The sequence below is a fragment of the Corticium candelabrum genome, chromosome 20 (assembly GCF_963422355.1).
Source record: "Corticium candelabrum chromosome 20, ooCorCand1.1, whole genome shotgun sequence".
Lineage (NCBI taxonomy): Eukaryota > Metazoa > Porifera > Homoscleromorpha > Homosclerophorida > Plakinidae > Corticium > Corticium candelabrum.
The window spans coordinates 4,086,901-4,111,100 of record NC_085104.1 but is presented as its reverse complement, the minus strand read 5'-3'; the positions used below and the strand labels follow the sequence as shown (position 1 = coordinate 4,111,100).

General features: G+C 40.0%; 1 protein-coding gene across 2 annotated transcripts; it reads left to right on the top strand.

The window, feature by feature from the left end:
• The first annotated feature begins 714 nt into the window (after positions 1-714).
• Positions 715-23,643, top strand: LOC134195543 (uncharacterized). 2 transcript variants are annotated; one of them, XM_062664579.1, is made up of 20 exons: positions 715-936; positions 4,514-4,580; positions 4,643-4,735; positions 4,795-4,892; positions 4,956-5,282; positions 5,338-5,583; positions 5,638-5,777; positions 11,840-11,980; positions 12,059-13,298; positions 13,369-13,506; positions 14,155-14,280; positions 14,346-14,471; positions 17,710-17,835; positions 18,740-18,865; positions 18,935-19,060; positions 20,773-20,898; positions 20,970-21,095; positions 22,994-23,116; positions 23,175-23,300; positions 23,374-23,643. In XM_062664579.1, the coding sequence occupies exons 1-20, from the start codon at positions 726-728 to the stop codon at positions 23,418-23,420; spliced, it is 3,879 nt and encodes a 1,292-aa protein (XP_062520563.1). In that variant the 5' UTR covers positions 715-725; the 3' UTR covers positions 23,421-23,643. The 2 variants fall into 2 exon arrangements, with proteins under 2 accessions (XP_062520563.1, XP_062520562.1); XM_062664578.1 differs by having other exon boundaries at positions 5,338-5,777.
• Positions 23,644-24,200: the final 557 nt, after the last annotated feature.

Genomic DNA, 24,200 nt, shown 5'->3' with positions numbered 1-24,200 from the left:
GCCGTCCTCACGCATCTTTACATGCTGTACGTACATTACATGTGTTGACAACATTTCAGCAGGATTAATACAGTAGTAGTGTACTCATTCATATCATCATCGCCTTTCCTTTTTAATTGCTGAGGATCAAAGAGAAATTTGTAACAAACAATATCGGCAACGCCCATTCCTTTCGTTTTCAGTGTAAAACCACGTGATAGATACTAGGGAGCAAGTATAGTTAATAAGCCACAACGACCACCGAGTTTCGAACAACGAGCGCACTGAGTATAAAACTAGCCGCCTAGAAAAAACGCGTCGCTCGGTCCAAGCTACATGAAGGCGCTAGTTAAAGGCACATGCACACACAATGAAAACTATTGGTCTGTAATATAACATATTTTGTTTTTTGATCACACCGGGTATTGGTGCAGTTCTCATCTTAGACTAACATATTATAAAACACTTCTTCAACTACAACTGCACATGCACACATCTAGACACCTAGATAGCACTCCAACTCACAACACAACCTAAGTTACTCTGTACTTCTAACTTTCTCTCGGTTCGATCACCATTCATTCTATGCATCTAATGTCAAAGTGTTCCAACTCATTGCCATTACTGTATACTTGTGTAATTGTATTGCATGTGATGTGTAGCCTCAATAAAATGTTTATGCAGATTATTACCAAAATCTATTATTTTGTTAATGATGTGAATTTGTATGTGCTGGTTGTAGACACATGGCTGACAGTCGTGATATGTCATTTTCCCAGCGGTGGTTACAGCTGTCAGCTGCAACTGTTATGACGAGAATACTCCGTGTAGCAAGTAACTTTATGGAGACCGGAGTGTGGAATGGAGATCTTATTGAAGAATGGAGGCAATCATTCATTGCTTATCTGAATGGGCTTGAAACACAAACGCAGCTTTATTCACATCTAGAACATCAAGGTAGGTTGAAACGAAACTTTACAGGTTTCAGATGTTACAATGATGTGGTGGTTTGGTCTCAGGAGATTATTTCAATTTATTCGGCTTATAAGGCTAAAGTGCAGCTGTATGTTTTGTTACATAGTGACTATCGGCCTACTTACACTAGGTTGTACTCAGCTCATTCTTGGTTAAATAGGGTTGAAGTGTTCTGTAAAAGTAGGCCATGCTGAATTGTGCTTGTAATTATCGCCAAACTACACCATTTCCAGATCAAAATTTGTTCCTATAGTAACTTCAAATTCTCGTTATGTCAATTCAAATTCGTACTTTAATTGTCAGTTCAAATTTATATGTTGTCAGTTCAAGTTCATACTTTGTCGTTTCAATATTGGCATTATGTCAAATCAAAGTTATTTACAGTCATTTCAAATTGATCACTTGTCATTTCAAATTCATGCACAGTCATTTCCAATTGGTTACTTGTCATTTCAAACTCATTCGCAGTCATTTCAAATTTGTCATTTGTCAATTCGAATTATTCAGTCGTTTTGAATCTCTCATGATATCATAGTGACGCATATATGTCAATTGCACACAACTGCAATTTACTGATTACCACAATAGATTGAAACCGGATGTAGATACACTTTATTCTGTAAACTGAGCAAATACCCTGTATCACACAAACGATATTCTATCATTACAGTACAAGATGATCATGAAGCACAAGTTAATTAATTAAGTCATCTCATGTCAATTCCGGGAAGGAGATTCCATCTGTTCATATTACATAAAGGTTGGCCAGTGCCTCTGACTTAACAACAGGACAACTAACAGCTGATAGAAAGTTGATTCAACTGCTTCTCTAACAATGTCTTTCGTAAATTTGGCATTTATGTGCAACCTGTATGCATTTTGCTCGAGTGAGGTGTTGTACAGAGAGTCAGTCTTCGAGATTGCCTTCACGAATAGCCTAATTAGTAAACTACGTCAGGAGTTGGCTCAATAGCTTAACGCACATCGAAGTTGTAAATACTAACCAAACTACTCAGGAGCAGTGCAATCGACATCAATCTACACGATAATTAGCATGACACAGCGAATTTGAAATGACTCATGAAAGATTTGAATAACTGTGAATGAATTTGAATTGGCAGTTGACCAATTTGAAATGACTGTGAATGAATTTGATTTAACCTAATGCCAATTTGAAATGACAAAGTATGAACTTGAACTGACAACTCAGAATTTGAACCGACAAAGTACGAATTTGAATTGACATTACGAGAATTTGAAGTGACTAGGAGTGAATTTGATTTGGAAATGGTGTTGATGCTGGCTCAGTGTCCTTGTGTTGTGAAATACTGTGCATGCTGGTTTGAAAGTCTGTGCATGCTGGTTTGAAAGTCTGTGCATGGTTATTCGATCTTTTTCGTGTAACATTCTTAGTTAGTGCTGGGGTATCCATTAGTATTGGACTGATCTCTATGCCACACAGTCGTTATTGCGTTTGGCAAGCTGTGCTATACATGCAGGTGCCAGTAGAAAGGTTGTGTACATGTAATAAACTGATGCAAACTTGAAGGTTGGCATTACAAGCAAGTATCATGTTAATTGCCATGAAACTCAGTGAGCGCAATTTTCACAAGAGTCTTGTATTTTGTCAGAAATTAATAAATTTTTATGAGTGTGGTGTATACATGCTCTACGGCAAACTATAGTACCTAGCAATGGTTGTGAGTATTAGAATAGACGTGCAGTGAGTATGCAAACTACAACACATCTGTTGACTATAATTGGACACCATCTGTTCAAAACATGGCAACATCTTTTACTTATTGCTATGGAGTAGCCATTTAAAAATTTGTATTTTGTAGCAGTTCTAGCAAAGAAGATGTCTCCAATGCTAGCAAACGCTTTCCTATCTTTGCGAGCAGGTACCTCAGTCTATAAAGCAGCTAGTCTAGTTATTGCCTATTTTGTGGATAGGACTGTTTTTGCTCTTTGCTTGTTAGAAAAAATGACCAGACTAATATATCAGGAGCGGCAGAGCTGGGGGATGATGAAGCTCAGACACTCTCAACTTTGAGCACAACCTCCATGTTAGCAACAGTGCCCTTGTAGTTTATGGACTCCTATGTCCTTTCAAGCCCCGCCCCCAATTTGCGAGTTGTGTCGCCACTCCTGTGTACTGGCGGAACCAGAAAACCACACCCGCATTTATTAAAAAACTGGCTTCAATAGTCACAGAGAAAAGGGAGTCTACATATAGCACAACGGTAAGCTGCATATGATGCAGACTAGCCTTTACATTGATCCGGTCTTCAATCATGTGCCTGAGAGGATATATATATATATATATATATATATATATATATATATATATGTGTGTGTCGATCAAAGCAAAGTCTTACCTGGCAAACATCAAAATGCTCTTGCTCTGTCTTGCCCGTGACCAATATATCATCTAGATAACATGCCACTCTAGAAATATCTCCGACCGTTTGCTCTATAACTTCTGAAAAATTGCTTGTGCACAACTGAGGCCGAATGGTAGCCTTTTATATCAATACAGTGCTCGGTGTGTACTAAATCACCACCAATTGACCAGACTTAACTGTCAGTTCACCTTTCAAATATGGTCCAGCCAAATCTAGCTTTGTAAAATTTCATGCACCATTCTACTGCGCAAACTTTATGTTGTCCCCTGGTTTGTTTACCACTACAATTGGTGATGCCTATTGCGAAGAACTGATTTTTCAATAACTCCTACTTTTGCCAAACGATCCAACTCCAATCCAACCTTTCTATTGAAGACAAATGACAATTTCCTTGGTTTAAAATTTTGGGAATTGATTCATTTTGCTGCTTCAATTCAGCCTTAATTGTAATTTTACAGCACCCTAGACCTGGTGGGAAGAGTTTTGCATGTATATCAAGTACATTTCTTGAAGATGACGAGGACAGCAATCTTCTAACACTGAAACCGAACCAAATTTGTTGGGAGTGATATGGATATCTAGCTGTTGCTAGCGGTCCATCTCCACGCAGGATATCCACTCCTTTACGTGAAACATATATGCGTAAAATGTAGATTTAATAGGCTGATCCTCTCGTCTAGCCTTTACAGTGAAGTATTCCAAGGGTCTAATAGACACACCTTCAAATGCACTCAGCACTAGATCCGTTTCACCAACTGTTGCTTCTTCAAGTCCTTCCACGTTATCAGATTAATAAAAGTAAATGGTAATGAATCATCCGTTAAGCAATGTCGTCTACCGACTTTTTGCAATTGCAATCTTTGATGAGAATGGGTACATTCTTGACATCCTATCCTCGTCGCCATATTGTTTTGTATTAGACACAGTAGAATGGAGACATGTAAACTTAACCAGAATATTGTTAAACACAACGTACCCAAAATTCAAAAAGAATATCCCAAGAAAGGCAGTAAGTACACTACAGGCAACATGACAACACGAGAATGACTGGTTAACCATGCGTGCGCATCTGTTAATATATTGCAGAGTTAAACTACAATAACAATTTTAATAGTTAGATTTTTTGTCAGCTGAGCAATTCATTTTGTAATTAGAGGGAAAAAACTCTACCAATTTGGTTTGGCACGAGGATAGAAGTGAGAAAGAAATTCAACTCGAACAGTGAGTACAGCATGTACAAGGAAAGCTGCAACTTTGTTTTCTGAAGAGATTTTTGTGTGCAGTGATTCTGTGAAAGAGAAGGTTTCTGTCACGTCTTCACAGTCAACAAAAGAAGATATGGATAAACTACAGATACCTAATGGAACACACTTAGAGTTAGCGCATACAGAATATCAAATAGAATGTGTTTCTTCTAAAACTAAATTGCAAATAGAACAATGTCTGTTGTGAAACACTCTGACCATCCACATTCTTCTTCTCAAGAAACAGATGACAGTTACAGCAATAACACAACAACAGTGTTAGATGTTGGTATGTATTAGCATTCAAACAACATCTATTTTTTGTCATAAACAATTATATTGTGTTGATTAGTCAGTCAACCTGTCTCATATCACCAATTTCAACTTTTGAGTGTTGAGATTGCTTCGAAGTGGAGAAACATTGCTTATTGTCTTCTGCCTGAGCTGATTAATGGACAGATTTTAGACAATATTGCTCTCGAACATCCACACAGTCTGCAGCAACAAGCAATTCAAATGTTTGAAGTGTGGAGAGACAAATATGGAGTTCATGACGCTTCTGTTAAAGCATTGTGTGAAGTTCTTATTAATGCGGGTTGCAGAGCAGCTGCAGAAAAAGTATTCGGCAGAACATCTGTCATGCAAGTTTGTTCCCAGGTCAAAGCAATTAAAACTGAAGGTTGGCCGATGGTCTATTGACAGCATTTGACATATTTTATAAAATGTGTTTCTAGACTTGTCTGTGGCATTGTATGAGTTATCAGAAGAAGTTGGCGTTGATTGGAAAGAAGTAGCAGTTTATATGGGAATAGCACATCAACAGATAAAGATCATTGAGCTAGAGGCTCACGTGCCAAGAGAGCAGGCATGGAACATGTTGTGTATGTTGCAGTCTGAGATGGGCAGTGACTTCAGTATTGATGAGATACACAAACACTTGCAACAAATCAGAAGGAAGAAACGCTCAAAAGAAATGAATAGCAAGTGCATTCATAATTGGCTGTTTCTTGCATTTACTCTTGTCGGTATTTTAGATCAAATTTTTCCACAGAACATTCGTGATGACATCAAACTTTGTGGAAGAAAGAAAGAACTGGATACTATAGCTAAAACATTTTGGGGAAACAAGGTGGAAGAACAGGAAGGTACAGACATTGCCAAGTTTTGCTTGCAGGTAATCATGTTGTCTAGCAACAGAATTGTATTTTGTTAAAGTACATCTATATAATGTGTGAATTGCATGTTATGATATGATGTGAGGCAGAATGAATGACAGTTGACCGTGCTTTGATGTAACTGCAAAGGTCGTGTGCATGCAACACACTAGAATGATGATGGATGGACAGAGTTGTTCGTTTTAGCAAATCTCATTATTGTTTGTGCCCGAATAGCCCACACAGCCCAATACACCAAGAACTACAGGCGCGCACACACACACACACACACACACACACACACACACACACACACACAGACACACACACACACAGACACACACACACACACAGACACACACAGACACACACAGACAGACACACACACAGACACACACAGACACACACACACACACAGACACACACACAGACACACACACACACACACACACACAGACACAGACACAGACACACACAGACACAGACAGACACAGACACAGACACAGACACAGACACACACACACACACACACACACACACACAACACACACACACACACACACACACACACACACACACACACACACACACACACACACACGCAAGCACAAGCACACACACATTTGTGCACACTCCAACACACATGCGTTTGCGCGCACTCGTACAGTAGAAAATGGTCAAGTATTCTGCCAGAAAATACGTAGTTTACTCTATCTCATGAAAGGTTTTTTGTGCATTGCCGACTGTTTTCGAAGTTGCTGTGACTATCTATTTGAGCTGATTTAGAAGTAGTTTTGCATAAGCAGTTGCTATCTTGTTACTCCTGCCATGGTGTAGCCAGCTCTTTCTGTTCTTTTCTTTTTTTAAATTTTTCATTAGGAAGTAATACCAAGGGCAGTGACTGGTTACATGAGACATTAAGGAATCTTACTTTATGCTTACACAGGTGTGGATATTAAGGTCTACAAGTATTTGAATGTTGCATAAGATGATTTGCAAAGTTAGTGCTTTTGTCACTTGATATGAAAGATGCAATTGTTTTGTAATTTTCTTATGCAAGGAAATTACTGCTGTAATCAGTATTGATAATCACACACACAGCTTTTAGGTCTCGAGTCTCATACGTTTCTATTAGACTGATTCCATGGTATGTCAGACACACACACACACACACACACACACACACACACACACACACACACACACACATACACGCACACACACACACACACAGACACTCACACACTCATCACACACACACACACACACACACACACACACACACACACACACACACACACACTCCCACTCACACACACAGACACACACACAGACTCACACACAGACACAGACACAGACACACACAGACACACACACACACACACACACACACACACACACACACACACACACACACACACACACAGACACACACAGACACACAGACACACAGACACACAGACACACAGACACACAGACACACACACACAGACACACACACACACACACACAGACACACACGCACGCACACACACACGCACACACAGACACACACACACACACTCACACGCAAGCACGCACGCACTCACGCACGCACGCAAGCACACAAACACACTTCTTTGATCGCTGCTCGTAAAATCGAGTTGGTGACTCCTCTTCTTTCTGTCACTTTACCTGCTTAATTAGTGCGCTTTGGCATATGAGAGGAGAGACTGGATATGCATGTGCGGCCACACACTGCACTTCAACGAAGCACTGCTTGCAATCGAGTCTGTCAATTTAGACAACGACTGTTTGTTGTAGTTGTTGTCACCAAATCCCCGCTGGTGAACGCTTGTTGGCTCGTAGGCCAATTGGGGAACGACGATCTCTTTGACAAATGCTGCATAGATTGCTGATGGCTCCTGCATCCATTTGTTAATGAATTTGTCATTTTTCTTCTAACCTATTTAGCCTAGATTCTATTTAGACCTGTTTTTGCTTTCTTAAGTTTCTGCTGCCCGGTCTGATGGTAGCTGTTTCCAATCTTTTTAATGCTGACGTTGTGTAAGCGAGGGCATAGAATGTTGTACCCGAAGTTTTGGCTTCGAGCTCTTCTCGATCTTTGCATTCAAAAGCTGCTTATAAGCGCCTGTTTTTTTAGTTCATCCTTGTGACGTGACTGGCTTATTGCAGCTGTTGCTTTGTCAATAAATACTCAATACTAGTCATACAAACTCGTTTTAGGACTTTAGTATTCGGTACTCTTTCAGCCCAATAAATTTTCAAGCTACGACGTTAACTGCAAAGATGGAACTTCTCAAGTTTTCGAATGTTTCTTCTGTATAGTGTCTATGATGACAAAAGCATTGTGAGTCCAACTGCCCTGTAGACTTTGATATTGTTTTTTTTCTTTGATGCCGTGTGGACATCACAGTTCTTTCTGAAATGCACCGAAGGCTCTGTTTACTTTATTTGCAAGCCTGTTGCAATATCGTTACTAACAATACAATAATCTGATATGGTACTACCAAGATATAAGAATATGAATACTCTAGTCAACACTTCCCTGTCGACAAAGACATCATGGCCTTTAGCTGTTTTTCGTTGAGCCAGATGAAATAGGTACTCAGCCTTTTTTTATGTTAATTTGCAGCAGCCGACACCAGCTTTGTTGAAACAGTTTACAAGGTCTTGCATGTCTTCCAGCCAAATTGTGCTACAAGAGCACATTCGTTCACGAAAAGTAGTTTATGGAAATTTGCAATCGACGACTTGGTTTATGCTATTAACCTACGTATACATGTTGCAAACTTTGCCGTCTATTCGATATGGCACAGACGCACCTTGGTTCATCGCTGACTCGTTTTTGCTAATTACAGGGGAACTCCACCGGAAATACAACCTGATCTCATAATGTAGGCTCTATTGTGAGACTCCGTGCTGCGCTACTTTCAGGCTAACAGTCGCTTTAATAGCGGGTTACGTACGGAGCATGCACCAGACTGACACGTCATTGGCGCTAAGCGCCGCCTACACCACATAAATTGCCTGCGTAAACTACACGAAAACTAAACGGAAATGGTAACTATAGGGGCATCTTGTGTTTTTAAGGCCTTAGAAGAGCTCTCTGCAACGAAAATAGGATGCTAGACGCCGTTTTGTTCCAGCAGACTTGACCCTCTCTTCCTACAGAAGATGAGGCTAGCGCAATAAAACTGAACGTTAATTAGCGTTACCCTTTGTGTTACTGTAAAAATCAACAAAACTTGGTAAGCAGAAAACTTTGGTAAGTGTCCAAATTATCTATTTCGTAAGCAGCCAACTTTCGTAAGCATTGATGAGCATAGCCACTTTTCTGTTCAGAACATGAATATGAAATCAACAGAAACTCAAAACCACAGCACCCCGCGAAAGTATCTGCTAATGGCTTATGCATGTGTATGCCCCATCACCAGGTGTCCATGTGCAGACATGTCAAAACCACACCACCACGCGTAAATATCTGCTATTGCTCAGGCGCGTGTTCTGTCTGGCATGTCAGACCCGTGATGATAATTAGTACTGTGCAAGTGTCGCTAGAAACCCGAGAGCCACAAACTGTAGTAAACATTTAACTTTGGTAATTTGAGATCGCTTACGAAATTTACGAAAGTTAGATGCTTACGAAATTTTGTTGATTTACCGTATTAATCTACGAGGAGAAACATTTAGAGGGTTCAAATATGAGGTTCTCTTGGAGAGATCTGAGTAAGCGGACGTCCATTTCAACAGCTGTTGGACGAAGTGTTACAGGTGCAGAATGGCTTTGATTGAGCCTTAGACTTTGACCCGAGCGCAATGATGTAGACGATGTAGCTAGTACTGTAGTATGTAAGTTTACACCCTGCACAGTGTAGGCTCGTGACCAGGGCAAATATACCGCCCCTTTGTCATGCAAAGGATATTCAATCCTCTATTGCGGCTCATGAGGCATTAAGGAGCCATGCTGATCGCCAAAGCTGAGCACACCAGCCTGCCATCTTTAGTAAACGTGGACGTAGGACTAGAGAACAACAAGAAGAGGCGTGTCCGCCGACGCAGGTTTCTCGAAAAAACGTCTATGTTTTCTTGACATACCTGAACCTTGTGCGTGTTTCTCCTCGTAGATCAATACAGTGAAGGCGGACGCTAATTACCGTTGAGTTTTATTGCAATAGCTTTTTTATCTTCTGTGAGAGGAGAGGATCAAGTCTGCCGGAAGAAAGCGGCTTCTAACATTCTAGTTTCGTTACAAAGAGCTCTTCTAAGGACCTAAAACACAAGATTCCTCTATAGTTGCCATTCCCGTTTAGTTTTCGTGTAGTTTGTTGGCAAGATAACTGAGCTACGCGGGCAATTCATTTGGTGTAGGCGGAGCTGAGAGCCAATAACTTATCTCCATACCTAACCCGTGTTTTCTCCGCTACCAAAGCGACTGTTTGCCTGAAAGTAGCGCAGCAGGAAGTTTCATGATAAAGACTTCCTTTTGAGACTAGGTTGTATTTCCGTTGGAGTTTCTCTTTAACATCGATGCAAGGAAGATTTCTACTAAAGTTGGTGCTATCACACAATTCCAGTTCTCACATAAAATGCTTTAGAAGTTGATATCCCTGCCTTTTTCTAGTTTTTTGGCCGCGCTGACGAACCCTTTGATGCGTGGTCAAAGCATTGGCGCAGCCGCGGGACGACCTCAAGTCCACACGTACCCGTACATACTGCGTGATGTTTTGCCAAGCCAGCGGTCTAGTCCGCCCCCAGTCAAAGACCAGGTACTCATTTATGGAAAGTAGCGCAGCAGTCGAGAAAGGCAATTTTCTGTGAATTTCTTGGCCAAAGAAATTACGTCTGTAGTCGTCCGCGAACCTAAGACCTCAACGTCCCGGATGGTTTTATTTTCCAAATGCAACTCTCTAACCAACTGAGCTACAGACGCCACACACACACACACACACACACACACACACACACACACACACACCACAGTTCATGTGTGCTGTAGCTAGGCGTGAAGATTGCAAACAAGCATCAATCTAAAGCCAAGAGCATAACACAAACTTGTATTCCCGATTGTATATTTCGAGCGATGCTCGTGTGCACGTGTCTACCTGGTCGATATAAATAACATACTTCACGGTGCACATGTGGCCGCATAACTTGATCTATAGCTGTCTGTTTTAATTTTGCTGTCTGCTTGTCTTACAACATGTCCTTAATGCGGGTTACGGGTTGTCAAAGCGCCCAATCAAAGCAATATAAATACCCAATTAGCATGATTTGATGCAGAATCAGCTGCAGCCGTAAGCGGATCAGCAGGAATATTCATATATCCGCAAAGTTCTGTTGATTTCCCTGCTTCAGCTGATATAGGGGTGGCTCCATAATTATGCCCATGTCTTTGCGTTTGGTTTCACTGGCATCAATTTGGCACAGTATTGAACCATCCACACTTGTTTGCTTGCTTTCTGCTGATTTGTCTAGGCATTCCTACTAAGATACATTTACATTGTTTCTGTATCTTTTCATTTGTCACACATGTTGTCACTGATTTCAAACCTTTCTGTATTTGTTGAATCTTTGTTGTATACTCTGTTGCTGGGTTAAGTGACATTGTGTTGTACCTACAGAGTGGCTGTCTGTAGCATTACCTTTCTGTAACAATTTACGCATGTTACTACTAGCATGAGTTTATAAGGTTATGCTAATGATATGAGGTTATTTCAAGTAGAAATGGCCAGTGTGATATTTTTACTGTAGGTGTTTCCTACTACATTATAGCTATACATAAGACTGATAGCATACACTGATAGTTGGTCTTACTCTTCAGAAAATGTATTATTTGATTGTGATAGTTTGGAGCACTGAGCAAAGTTGTGCAATGATTGTCAAGCATAAGATATAATGGGCAATTGCTTGAGCCAAAAGAGGCATGGTCGTTTTGTTGCATTTGAATTTCTACTGGTGAAGCGATGGTTTTTTCTACATTCCTTTGATTGCTAAATGTTGTGTATTATGTTTCATAAAATTAATATAATGTAATTTTGTGTGTTAGAGTTTTTAAGTATTTATTTTGTGTTGTTTGAAGGTGATAACTGGAATGGGTGGGAGTGGTAAATCTCACTTAGCAGAGAAGTATGCTGTGCTGTGCAAGGAGATGTATGCAGATGGAGTTTTCTATTTCAATGGAGAATCATTAGCGTCTCTTCATCTCTCAATAAGAGAAAATGTATGGCAGCAATTGCATGTATAAAAAGCTTTAAATCAAGTTAATTTTAAGCAAGCAAAATCTGATTTCTGGTTGCAGTTGCGTCGGCTATCAATGCAATCAAGTGGAGGTGGTGTTTTTGATGACAACTACATTTTTCTACAATACGTTTATAAGAAGAGCAGAGTATTGCTGCTTTATGATGGAGCAGATAAGTTAAATGTGTTAGAGAAGATTCTTCCTTGTAATACAGCACATGTCCACGTGTTGGTGAGTACTCGTATGAGTGCAGATCATCCTCTACTAACGAGAGCTGACAAAGTCGCATGTCTTGGTCGTATAGAAAGTGCAGCTGCAGTGGAAGCTCTTCAAGTATGGCGTGGACATGCTGATGAAATTTTGCTTGGTAGAGAGGCAATTTATGCCAAACGTGTAGTCACTGAAGATCCCATTGATTGTTTACCATTGGGTATTGCTCACGCAGGAACATTCATGAGAAAGAGAAAGGTTGGCTGTCAGCAATATTATCAACTGATCAGAACACAACAAGCAAGTTTAGAAGCTCTTGCTCTAGATATGAACAAACTTCTTCATTATTTTCGAATCAGTAATCTTCAGGAATTATTACATCAATATGATGTGTTTGAACCAAAAGAACTGTCAAAACTGACTGATGAGAATATTCAGTCAATAGCAACGAAAAAGCATGAGGTACGTCTTCTCTGCATGGCCAGATATTTTGTGATGAACAGCAAACATGTGCACTTGACATGGCAACTTGATATTGAGACGGTGAAAGAAACAGATGTCAATGCCATGGTGCTCTTGTCTTATGCATCACTGATGGCATATAGGAATATTCCTGAATTTGTATTGAAACCGCTTGTGTTTGGTACTTTTCCTCGTTATCACTACAGCCAGTCACTCAATACATTGATGTCTCACTCACTAGTTGATGTGTGTGATGGAAACACCGGATATCATTTTAATCTGCATCCACTCGTTCACTCAACAATTTTGGAACGTTTATTGCATGAAGCAGAGCTGCTTCGTGAGAGACTAACCAAATTATCTCATTCTCTTCTTTGTTTTCTACCATCCACTCATTCCGATATTCAGTCTTCTCTAAAACGCGATCTGTTTATTTCTCTCGTTCCTCACGTGTATGCAGCTGCAGAGAAGGCTGTCTGGTTCTCTGATGATGAGACATGTGTTTGTTTTGTGGATCTTGCATGTCGTATTTCATTGATTTCTCAGCATGTGGATGTTGCTGCTCATCTTTGCAAAGAAGTTCTGAAGGCATCTGAAATGTCATTAGACATTAGGCAGCGTTTCAATGGTGACTAACAGTTTTTATGACGTTTGTATGATGTTTTCATGCAGTTGATCGTGTTATCTTTAAATTATAGCATTGTGTAACATGGGAGAAGCCTATCTATTGATGTCACAACCACAAGCAGCTCAGAATGAGTTGATGAAAGCTGCACAGTTAGTAAAAAGCTGCCAGGAACACGAGAGGAGGCGAATGATGCCTGACTATTGCTTTGGTGAGTGATTGTTGTAATTAATGAATCACAATAAATTGTATACCTGTAGTTATTGTTTGTAAAAATGATTGTTAATTTGAATCAGGGATGTATAGAGTACTTAATTGTTGACGTTAATCTAGTGTATAGAAAACATAATGTTTTTGTGTATGTATTTGATGTACGGCCACAGTTTAATAAGTCTAATCCTTGCCAACCCAGCACGTTAATTAAGAGGAATGTTTCCGTAAACAAATTGTAAGGAGGAGGGGGGAGGGAGGAGGAGGAGGAGGGGGGAGGGAGGGGGAGGAGGAGGGAGGGAGGGGGAGGAGGAGGGGGGAGGGAGGGGGAGGAGGAGGGGGGAGGGGAGCGAGGGGAGCGGGAGCGGAGCGAGGGGAGCGAGGGGAGCGGAGCGAGGGGAGAGAGGGAGCGAGGGGAGGGAGAGCATTCACTGCAGCGTTATCAGTTCTACTGTACTGCAGCGTTATTAGTTCCACTGTACTATTGATATTTTCTGATATACACTGTCATGATATAGAGTACGGTTGTTTATGATACATGGTATAACTTACACATGCCTGTATGTTTGAATCTTGCATTAACTTAATTAAGGTTCAAGTGTGAACATGAAGCCGTTTGTATGGTTTCATTTGTGGTGTTTTGATGCAGTGATTAGTAAGCTGGCTGCAAGTTATCATGACCAACAAATGTTTGACGAAGCAGAAAGTCTTTGTCAGAAACGACTCTCACTGTTGGATGACATGCCAAGAATCGACACAGAGGAAATAGCAACAGGTCAGAATTATTGATATTTTTGTGTACAATAGTCGTAGTATTAATAAAGTATTGATATGTTACAGCTTTGAGCGACCTAGGTTTGAATTATCTCACCAGAGGTAAACTAGAAAAGGCAATTGAAACGTATGATCGAGCGTTGAGAATGATGCCATCAGATTCTCCAAGTCAACTTCTCAGTCTTGCTACTAGTATGTAAGCCTCTATATACGAAGTATATTATCAGGTCTTGTTGGAATTGTTCTGTCAGATAGATTAAAGTATCATGCTTTTACACAATGTATTTGCATTCTGTTTAACTGCCACTCTTGCGGATTCCATAACATGCTGTTGCGTTTATCTAAACTTGCTGTGAGTACGTAGTGTAAACTACCAGTTCTGGACCAAGCATGGGACTTCGAAGCCGCGCGAGGTCATTTTTACGCCGGCTTTAGAGCCCCCGCCTATTAGTTCGCACGAAGCAACTAGCTTGCTTCCCTGGTCAAGGACGCTGACCAGCGCTGAGTATGGAATAATGCTCTATAGAGACATGGGCGACCTCTCCACCCTGGGATAAGACCTTGATAACACTCCTTGGTTGCTTGTAGTTGATGAGAGCTTTTTGGTGTTGCTTAGACATCGTTGGGCTTTCTCTGGAAGACCTATGCATCCGCAAAGATATCTTGGGTAGAATATAACTGAAATTTAAAGAGTATTCCTTGGTAGAGACAATACCATATTTCTCTATTTGTTGAATTCTCATTGCGATGGTACTCTTCTTATCTTTGGTGAGATCGAATCGTTGTAATAGTCTTTTGTGGTATTGAGGTTTTATTGGATCTTTTGGCGTAGCAGCTGTTTGGTCTCTCTGACTGGTTTTCTACGTAGTGCTTGGATGCGACCACATCCATCTATTGAATTCGTAAATCGATTCACTCACCTTTACTTTTGAACCACAAACACATTTTATAGAAATGAGATCGATCCATTTCAATTTGGGAGGATGATGGAAGGCTCAATACCAACAATCATCGTAGTAGCGGATGGGGATCCTACAGTGATCTGGACAACTTCTCGAGGTTGACTGCAAGTGCTGATGCTTTGCCAATCGTCTGATTTGCATCTACAAAACATCATATTCCTACAAAAGTTTATAGTTCGCGACCGTCTTAATTTGATCTTTGCTAAGATTGGTCTTTCCTATATATATATATATATATATATATATATATATATATATATATATATATATATATCATAGGCTTAGGAAGTTTGGTGAGATTGGGGGGTCAAAGAGTATAACCAGGTACTGCATTTTAGATATTGTTATATTAGTTGTAAATATTAGGTGGGCCATGGTCCCCTCGTTCCCCGGTTCCTACGCCTATGTTAATATATATATATATATATATATATATATATATATTATTTGTGTATAATATTATATTTTATAACAAACTATTAACAGACAAAACCAGCAAATCCCAAGCAATTACATCAGCATCTAACATTAATCTACTTTGTATCATGCGAGCATTAAATTTCCACAAATTAACAGACAGTTGTTGCATTAAATTAGAATACGCTTGTGATAAAGGAATACTAGTTGCAGTCACTACTTTAGACGCAATAGTTTTAATATTATCCAGACTAGCAAGAGTCCAACAACCATACGTTTCCACTGCTAGTGGGAAGAACAAGGCACCACTGTCAGCGACTGCTTCTTCGTACTTGAGATCTTTTTCAAGTTCACCTGCTGCTGCAGCTGAACCAGCAGAATTTGCACTGTTGGCAACAAATTTTAGTTGGACTGTGTTACGGATGGTAAGGTCAAAATAGGCAGGACGTCCAAACAGAAAGTTGGGATGGTAAACATCACCAGGGCGATTGTTAGTCTGTGACGAAAATCTCTGTTCTAGTAAAGTCCCTTTGTCATCTATCAACAGTGCATTATAGATGGTGTCTCTTAAAGCATCGTGGCGTTTTGATCTCAACGAGTTCTTACGACAGCTGAGAAGATGATCACCAAATTTGTCAATCAATTGACCACATGGGCAGCGTACAGCGTTTGGATGAGACGGGAAAAGAGGAATACCCAGCCGAAGTTGTGGAGCAACAGTGAACTCATGCCTGGACATAGCAAGCCCGAGATTTGGCTTTGGTATGGCTGTGAGCCACGCCCCTGCATGTGGTTCAGATATTGCGTTTCGTCTAGCTTGGTCACGAATGGTTGAAGACTGTTTCAATGAATCAAACTTCCGTGTATCCACTTGCTTTTGCAATGAACGTTGAGATACCGAGTCAATAGTAGTGTCTGATGTAAGACTCCCAAATTCCTGAAGAAAGGCTGCTTTGGAACTCGTCTCGCAATCCAAAAGAACTACCGAAGATTCTTTAGTAGCAGAAGTAGAAAGGAGGCGTTTGACTAGATCTCGGCTAGAATTACAACTACCAATAAATGCAAGAGGAGAGACACTTTGTGCTTCACGTAATCCCAGACCTCCCAGAGTAAATATACATACATACATACATACATATATATATATATATATATATATATATATATATATATATATATATATATATATATATATATATATATTGCAATAATAGTAGGCTTTACACATGCATGGACCTAATTTCATATGTAGAGTTGCTGCAAATGCTCAGGGGCCTAGCGTGACCTCTAGAAATGGGTGGATAAACTTAACGATGTTACGGTGTACGCCCATTTTTGTGGGCACGCCCACTTTTATTGGCTTCTAATTGACTGATACGGTAGAACCAGTGGCAGATATAGACCAAAAATGGGTGGTGTATGTACTATATACAGCTTTGGTACTCACACGTATTTACAGTCCACAATTTTTATAACCACGCCTACAAATGATGGGCTATAGGAATTCGACGCGCGTAGACGGGCAAACCAAAATAGGCGTATTTATTCAAGACTTGACTAGATATACTAAGAACCTTACCTTTTGGCAATAAACGGCACCATAGCTCCGTGTGTACCATCCAAGGTCTCGAACGGGCATATTAAAGTCGACATTCTCGCGCGAGTGCATGCGTGTTCGATCGGCAGGAAATTGTGTCTTCTCGAGAGAATTCCGGAAGCGGCAACAATCTCACTCTCGAGGTTCATAGATTCGGCGTGCGCGAGCAATAATCGGTGGCACTTCGACTCGTCTTTAATTCTTGGAAATCCTGATTTACACAGAAATACACGCACGCACGCACCCACGCACAGACACCGCCTTTTCTTTATTTCTTTTTTTTCTGTTGCCAAAAATGCTGTTTAGTTGTTGCTCGAAATCGAAGTCATATTGCTATATTAGTTATAACACAAACAACAAATTAAACAACCAGACAAATTAATAGCTAATTATAATAGGTAATGCTCTGGTGACATTGTAGAAGTGTTGATATTAATTTTTATTGTTTCGGCAGCAATGACAAATATGGGTGTGTGTTTAACACAAAATGCACAATATGAGAAAGCGTTTCCATTTCTGGAGAAAAGTTTAGCTATCAAGAGAAAACACTTGCCACCGGATCATTATGATGTGGCATTAGGTGAGATAATTGCCTTCTATTTGCAGTTGCTTAATTGAATAATTAATTTTATTGTGTAGTGTGTATATGCATGCATGTGCGCGTATGTATGAACCTTGAGTCGGAAATGCACTATGTGCGATAACAATATAATTCAAAATTCATCCATCCATCCATCCATCCTTTCATCCATTCATCCATCTATCCATCCTTGGTAGAACTAGTATATTGCATTATTGGTACAAACTATTGGATTGTATTCGATGTTGACTGTTAGACAACTAGCCTGTAATAGAGCAGCCATATGTTGAAAATATATGTATAGAATCCATCCTTGCTTCCTTCCGTCCGTCCGTCCGTCCGTCCGTCCCTCCGTCCGTCTCTCCGTCCGTCCGTCCGTCCATCCCTCCGTTCGTCCGTTCGTCCGTCCCTCCGTTCGTCCGTCCGTCCGTCCGTCCGTCCGTCCGTCCGTCCGTCCGTCCGTCCCTCCCACCGTCCGTTCTTCCGTCCATTCCTTCGTCCGTCTTTCCGTCATTTCTTTCGTTCGTTTCTCCGTCCGTCCGTGCCTTCGTCCGTCCGTCCGTTCGTCCGTCCGTCCTTCTGTCCGTTCCTCCGTCGCTCCGTCCGTCCGTCCTCCCGTTCGACCGTCCGTGCCTCCGTCCGTCCGTCCGTCCGTCCGTCCGTCCGTCCGTTCCTCCGTCCGTCCGTCCGTCCGTCTATCCATCCATCCATCCATCCATCCTTCCATCCATCCATTAATCCATTCATTCATTCATAAAAACACCAATAGCATCACAATAGAGTTTAGCTACAATATAATAGTTTAGGGCCGTAGTAGCCTTGTCAGTCAGATCAAATTGCCTTCAAAACCAATTTATTCATTCATATTCTGTCAGTCCACATGTAATGAGTTTGTTATATGTAGGTCTTCGTCAATTGTCTGAATGTTGTTTACATCTGGGTGACACGAGAAAGGCCTTACAGCTGTCTGAGGAGTCGCTGTCTGTTGCATCTCAGTGTCTACCGGCCAATCACCCACATATTGCACTATGTACGGGAAGAAATGAACGTAATAGATTTGTATATCGTACTGATATGTTAGCTGTTGTTTATATTATAGCTATGGATCAGTTATCATCATGTCATCGCAGTGCTGGTAATCTAGACGAAGCAATAGACTTTCAACAGCGAAGTATTGTCATACACAAGCAACACTTGCCTCATACAAGGATGTATCTTTGTACATGTAAGTGTTCGTATTGTACGTAGTAGGTCAATAGTCTTTTAAATATATGCGTGTACACTCACAAATAACTTTTGGATTATGGATGATTATTATTTCTGTGTCGTTTGTCATTGCACGATGTATGTTATTTATCAATCTCATTCAGTGATATAGCTATCTACGTCTCCTTTATATTTCTCTTTGGTGGCTAGCCTGCCGGAAGAACAGCTAGGCCTAGTAGCGACGTGCGTGGTATGTTGTCTATGAATATGTCCCTGGTACACAGCAATGTGTTTATCATCACAAGGCGTGCTTTGGCACATGAAGTAAACATGTTGGTATAGCGCATGCCAGCGACTGTTGCTAATGAATGTGTCCTTGGGAACGACGTCGTGTGTGGTAATTACATAGAAAGAGATGTATTGTTTTGTTTTGTGATTTTGCTGTCGAATTACACAATCTTGCATTAACACATTCGCGCAGCAGTTATCAGAACTTGACTGTACGTTCTTTCTACTTTGACATTCAACACTTGACTATTCTGACTTGGGTGAAATGTCCATGTCGTATCCAAACAAACATGATATTTATTTATCTCGAGTAACGTCACATTGACGTTGAATAAACTTTGATGAACGTTTCCGTTTACTAGTTGTTTTAGCTGTGTTTACACTGTCACTTCCACAGCTATGAGCCTTTTGAAACGACGTCGGTAGGATTGTCGCAATGAATTGCGTATTTAGACGCTATGTTACTTTTAACCGTGCTGTTTGTGAAATATATCTAGACTTCTACAAAGGGGCTGTCCTTTAACGTAACCACAACGTCAGTAAGTATGTAGTATATATAGTCAAAGAAGTACAGTATGAACCGACAATTATCACGTACGGGACATGAAATTTCCTATGCAAGCGATTGATTTCAGCTGCAGACATGTAAATTCTGTTGTTTATTTCCGACAAGACTCGGCAATTGCAAGAATGAATTGCGCAGTTTTTTGGTAAGAAACCATTCATGAACGTTTCGCGCATCATGTGATTGCCGATTTGTCCATTGTGCCTGGTTGCCATGTAGAACATAAAATACTGCTCCGTGATTGTGCTGGAGGAGAGGCGTGACACATTTCTGAAGCGTGACAAGACATAGTCATATACAAGAAACTATTCCAAAAACGTTTATGGGTAAACTGACTCATGGTCTGTGAGCTGGACTTGGCTATGTTTATGCCATGATGATTTACTCTTATACGTTTTGAGTAGCTTCTTGCCAAGGCTCGTGACATCGACAAAGCCCCGTGTCTTAAATGCCATATAACTGAATTAAGTTATTCGTGTGTGATGTGCTGTCAGATTAATTAATCTGTCACAGAGGTATGATGCATTTCTCAGTTGGCAACGTTGTTTGCAACGGATTAATCAACTAACTGAGGATAGTCGATTGCCATCACATTGGTGTTCAGAGATTTTGATATTTATTCTAACTGTGCTACCTCATTGGTATTAGACAAGAGCGGTGTGTTAGAATCTGCATTCTTACAACAAATCAACAAATTGTTATTGCTCTTACGGTTATGTACTTTCAAGTGTAGAGTAATGATTGTTAATTTTATGTAATGAACTGTGAATTTTGAATTTTACCGAGATTATCTTTGAAATGAAATTGAATATTGAAATGTGTTGTTAAGATTCATTTTCAGTTGTCATTGTAAACATGAACTGTTGCGACAATTTTAGCTCTCAACAACTTGGGATTGTGCTACCACGATAAGGGAATGCTGGACAAATCCATTAGTACATCTGAAGAATGTCTGAAAATTCAATATTTATATTTTCCTGAGAATCATAGTGGCATTGGAAACAGTTAGTTTTATAAAATAATTCATTTTCTGTCTCTGAATGCAGTTTCATTCATATGTCTGTCTGTCTTGCAGCTTTGTGGAATCTTGGTTCAGCATTCTACCAGGCAGGCAACTTGTTGAAGGCAACTCTTGCATGGAGAAAATGCCTGGCAAATAGAGAGAAGGCTTATCCTCCAGCTCATCCTTATGTTCATAGTGGTAACTAAATCTTATTTAATGTGTTGTTTACTTGTGTCACTCAGTAATGTATTGGCTATGGCGTGTGACATTACAAATGTAAACATTTTAGTATGATGTCTAACTTGGTATTTCTGAATTTCTAAGGTTTGTAAAATTTTTGCTGAAATATAGGAAATTAACAAAATGGTTTTTTACCAGTTTATTATTGATTATATTAATGTTTAAACCTTACATATTGGGTCAAATTAAACTACCGCAGATGGTTTTATCTTAATTTTTTTATGTATCTTGTCTTTTAATCTCTTTTTACTTTTTCTATTTTATTGGGTTATTTAAGCAATTAAGATTATGTAAAGTTCAATGTTGGTAGACACGAACGCCTAATAGTTAGCAACAAGTGTCCTTTTTTTTATAAAATTTACCAACTTTATTGTAAATTAATGATATGATATGATATGATATGATATGATGTATTTTGATTCACGGCAACGTAACGGTTTTAGTTCCCTCTCGTGGCAATGTAAAAGATGCATACAGACGTGCAGAACACTCACATGCATACAACAACGTCATAAATAAGAAAAGAAAGAAAGATAAAACTCGTATCTATAACACTAGAGTATACTGCAGTCTCTATGGTACAGGAATCATTTATAGTCCACTAACTATGCTATTTACAGAATTTGTTGCCCGCCTACTGTGTCGTGGTCTTTTTATTCTACCAACACGTGGTTCCATTGGCTACCGCGTATTATCTAAGTCCCGTATATTGTTCGTATAGCAATCTACGTTTCATCTCCCTGTCTTCTAACATACCATGCTTACAGTAGCCGCATCCCCAGACTCTCTCGCGTTAGTCTTGTCCGGTGCCCGTATGAAAATTCCAAGCGCGAGAGTCTAGAGTGTAACAGCTATACAGTTTTGTCAGTTTACTTCACGTAGTCTTCCAAATATGCTGGTGTCTTTATAATTCAGCCACTTCTAGTTATTCTTTGTGGTTCTTCCTTCTGCCGTCCGTGATTGAGAACAATCTGTCTATCTTGTTTGCGTGCTCCTGTTGCTGTTTTTGTATGACCATCTTGTACTGCTGTTTTGTCTAAGATTTAGTTTCTTTTGCTGTTTGTTGTTCTGGTTGTTGTTTGTACTGGTTGTTCTGTAAAGACAGTGCTTTGCTCTTTCGCGACTGTACCCGATTTCTTCCATGTGCACTTTCCGCGGCATAATTCACTTCGTAAGATCGATAGCTTTTGTGGTGACCACTACTTTTTGCCATTCATCTTCATTTTTGGTCTGGTTGCAGCTCTCGCAACAGACACTGAATAGTGACGCTTTATCTGCTTGCATGTGGAATTTAAAAACAGAATTAATCTTTCGTGTAAGAAATTATGTTTTCTAGGATCTTGATTTGTGGATTTGCAAAGCCTTACTTTTAAATAACGGATGATTTATTACTGCGCATGTGCAATTAGGGTATACGTAATCTACGTGTTCCACTGAACTTTGATTGTTCATTTGATTGCAGGCATTAGCATCAGCATCCCATGCAGTGCTTTCACTGTTTGTTAAAATCATTTTACAGTCATATTTGTGGCTTAAAATTAAATTTGTAAAATCAAATACTTGCAATTCATGCGATAGTTGTTCTCATGTGTAATCAATTTTTCTAGCAAGACCGCATACTTCTTCGTTCCTACAGTCTATTTGGCTAGAATTACCTTTTTGCTTACTCATAAACTTGTGTCTACATTTTTGCTGTTGGGTATAGACAGTAGCGTGATAGCTTCTGTCAACTGTAGTTAATGATATTGATTTACTTGTTACTTGAACTTTGATGTAACAATTTCTTGTTGTTTTAATTGTTTCTATTCTTGTTCTCTTCCTTTTCCTTTTTGTCTTGTATCTGCAATGTTTGGTAGTATTGTCGTCACTGGCGGATATTACATATGATCAAGAACTCTATGATGAGTCATTGCAAGTGTATGGTAAAGCACAGGACATTCTGATGAGAACAGATCCTGGATCTGAGGATCTGGCTCAAGGTAGACTATCATATGATTTATTATTAACACATTACTATATTATTGTTATCGTGTGTAGTATGTTACGGCATTGGATGCTGTTATGTCAAGTTGTCTCAATTCGATGCGGCAGAAGAGGCATATTCCCAGTCTTTGCAAATCTTTACTTCTATTTTACCTCCAGGACATGACAAAATATCTATGAGTGAGACATTCAATATAGACACAGCAGTTACGTGTTACAATAGCAATAATCCTCATGTTTTGTTGATTTTCAGCTGAACAAGTACTACACCAACTGTGGCAATTGAAATATGGAAACTAAGAGGATTGTTCGATGTACATATATTATATTGTAAGTAAAGGTTAGTTGTCATAATGACCATAATAGCGATATCTTTTTAATGGTATAGTTTAGCTGCTTCTTGCATGTTATATATTAGTCTGTACGTTAATTGTTTGCGAAAGAAGCTGTCTACATTGTCCGTTTTATCGAAAGTTTTGGTAGCAGTGACGTAATCTGCCGTGTCGCTAGCAATTGAAGCAGTGTTTACACCGTCGGTTAGTAGTGCAAAATAATACCTCCCGCCTCACCCCTCATTATCTACACAACCTTGCATCTCTTTCAGGTGTGGAAGGTTGTATAAAATGCGGGTGTAGTGTTCTACGAGTCTATTCTAGAGCACAACAATTACAAAGAACACAAGCCGGTTTCCCAGCCAATCTGTCAGTGTGTGTAAAGATCTGAGCACGCTAGACTAATACACCCCGTATAAGAACACTGCCATCCTCCTTTTAGTGTAGCTTGTCGGACTCCATGGCTGCCTGGGCTTCCGGATCCTGGTTGACCTTCTAAGCACAGGTGTTGATGCTAGGAGTGCTTGGAAACCGGAAGCGTTTTCCAACTCTGACGATCAGAAAGTTAGATTCGTAAATAGATTTTCATCGGTTACAGTCCAGGGACGGCGGAAGCAAATTTACATCGGTGCGGCTTGCCTACAAGGTAGACGTCGTAGTAAGAGGCGAGCGTTCCGTCGTTCCAGACGATTGCCCGGATGTGTAAGAGGCGAACGTCCCATCGTTCCAGACGATTGTCCGGATGTCT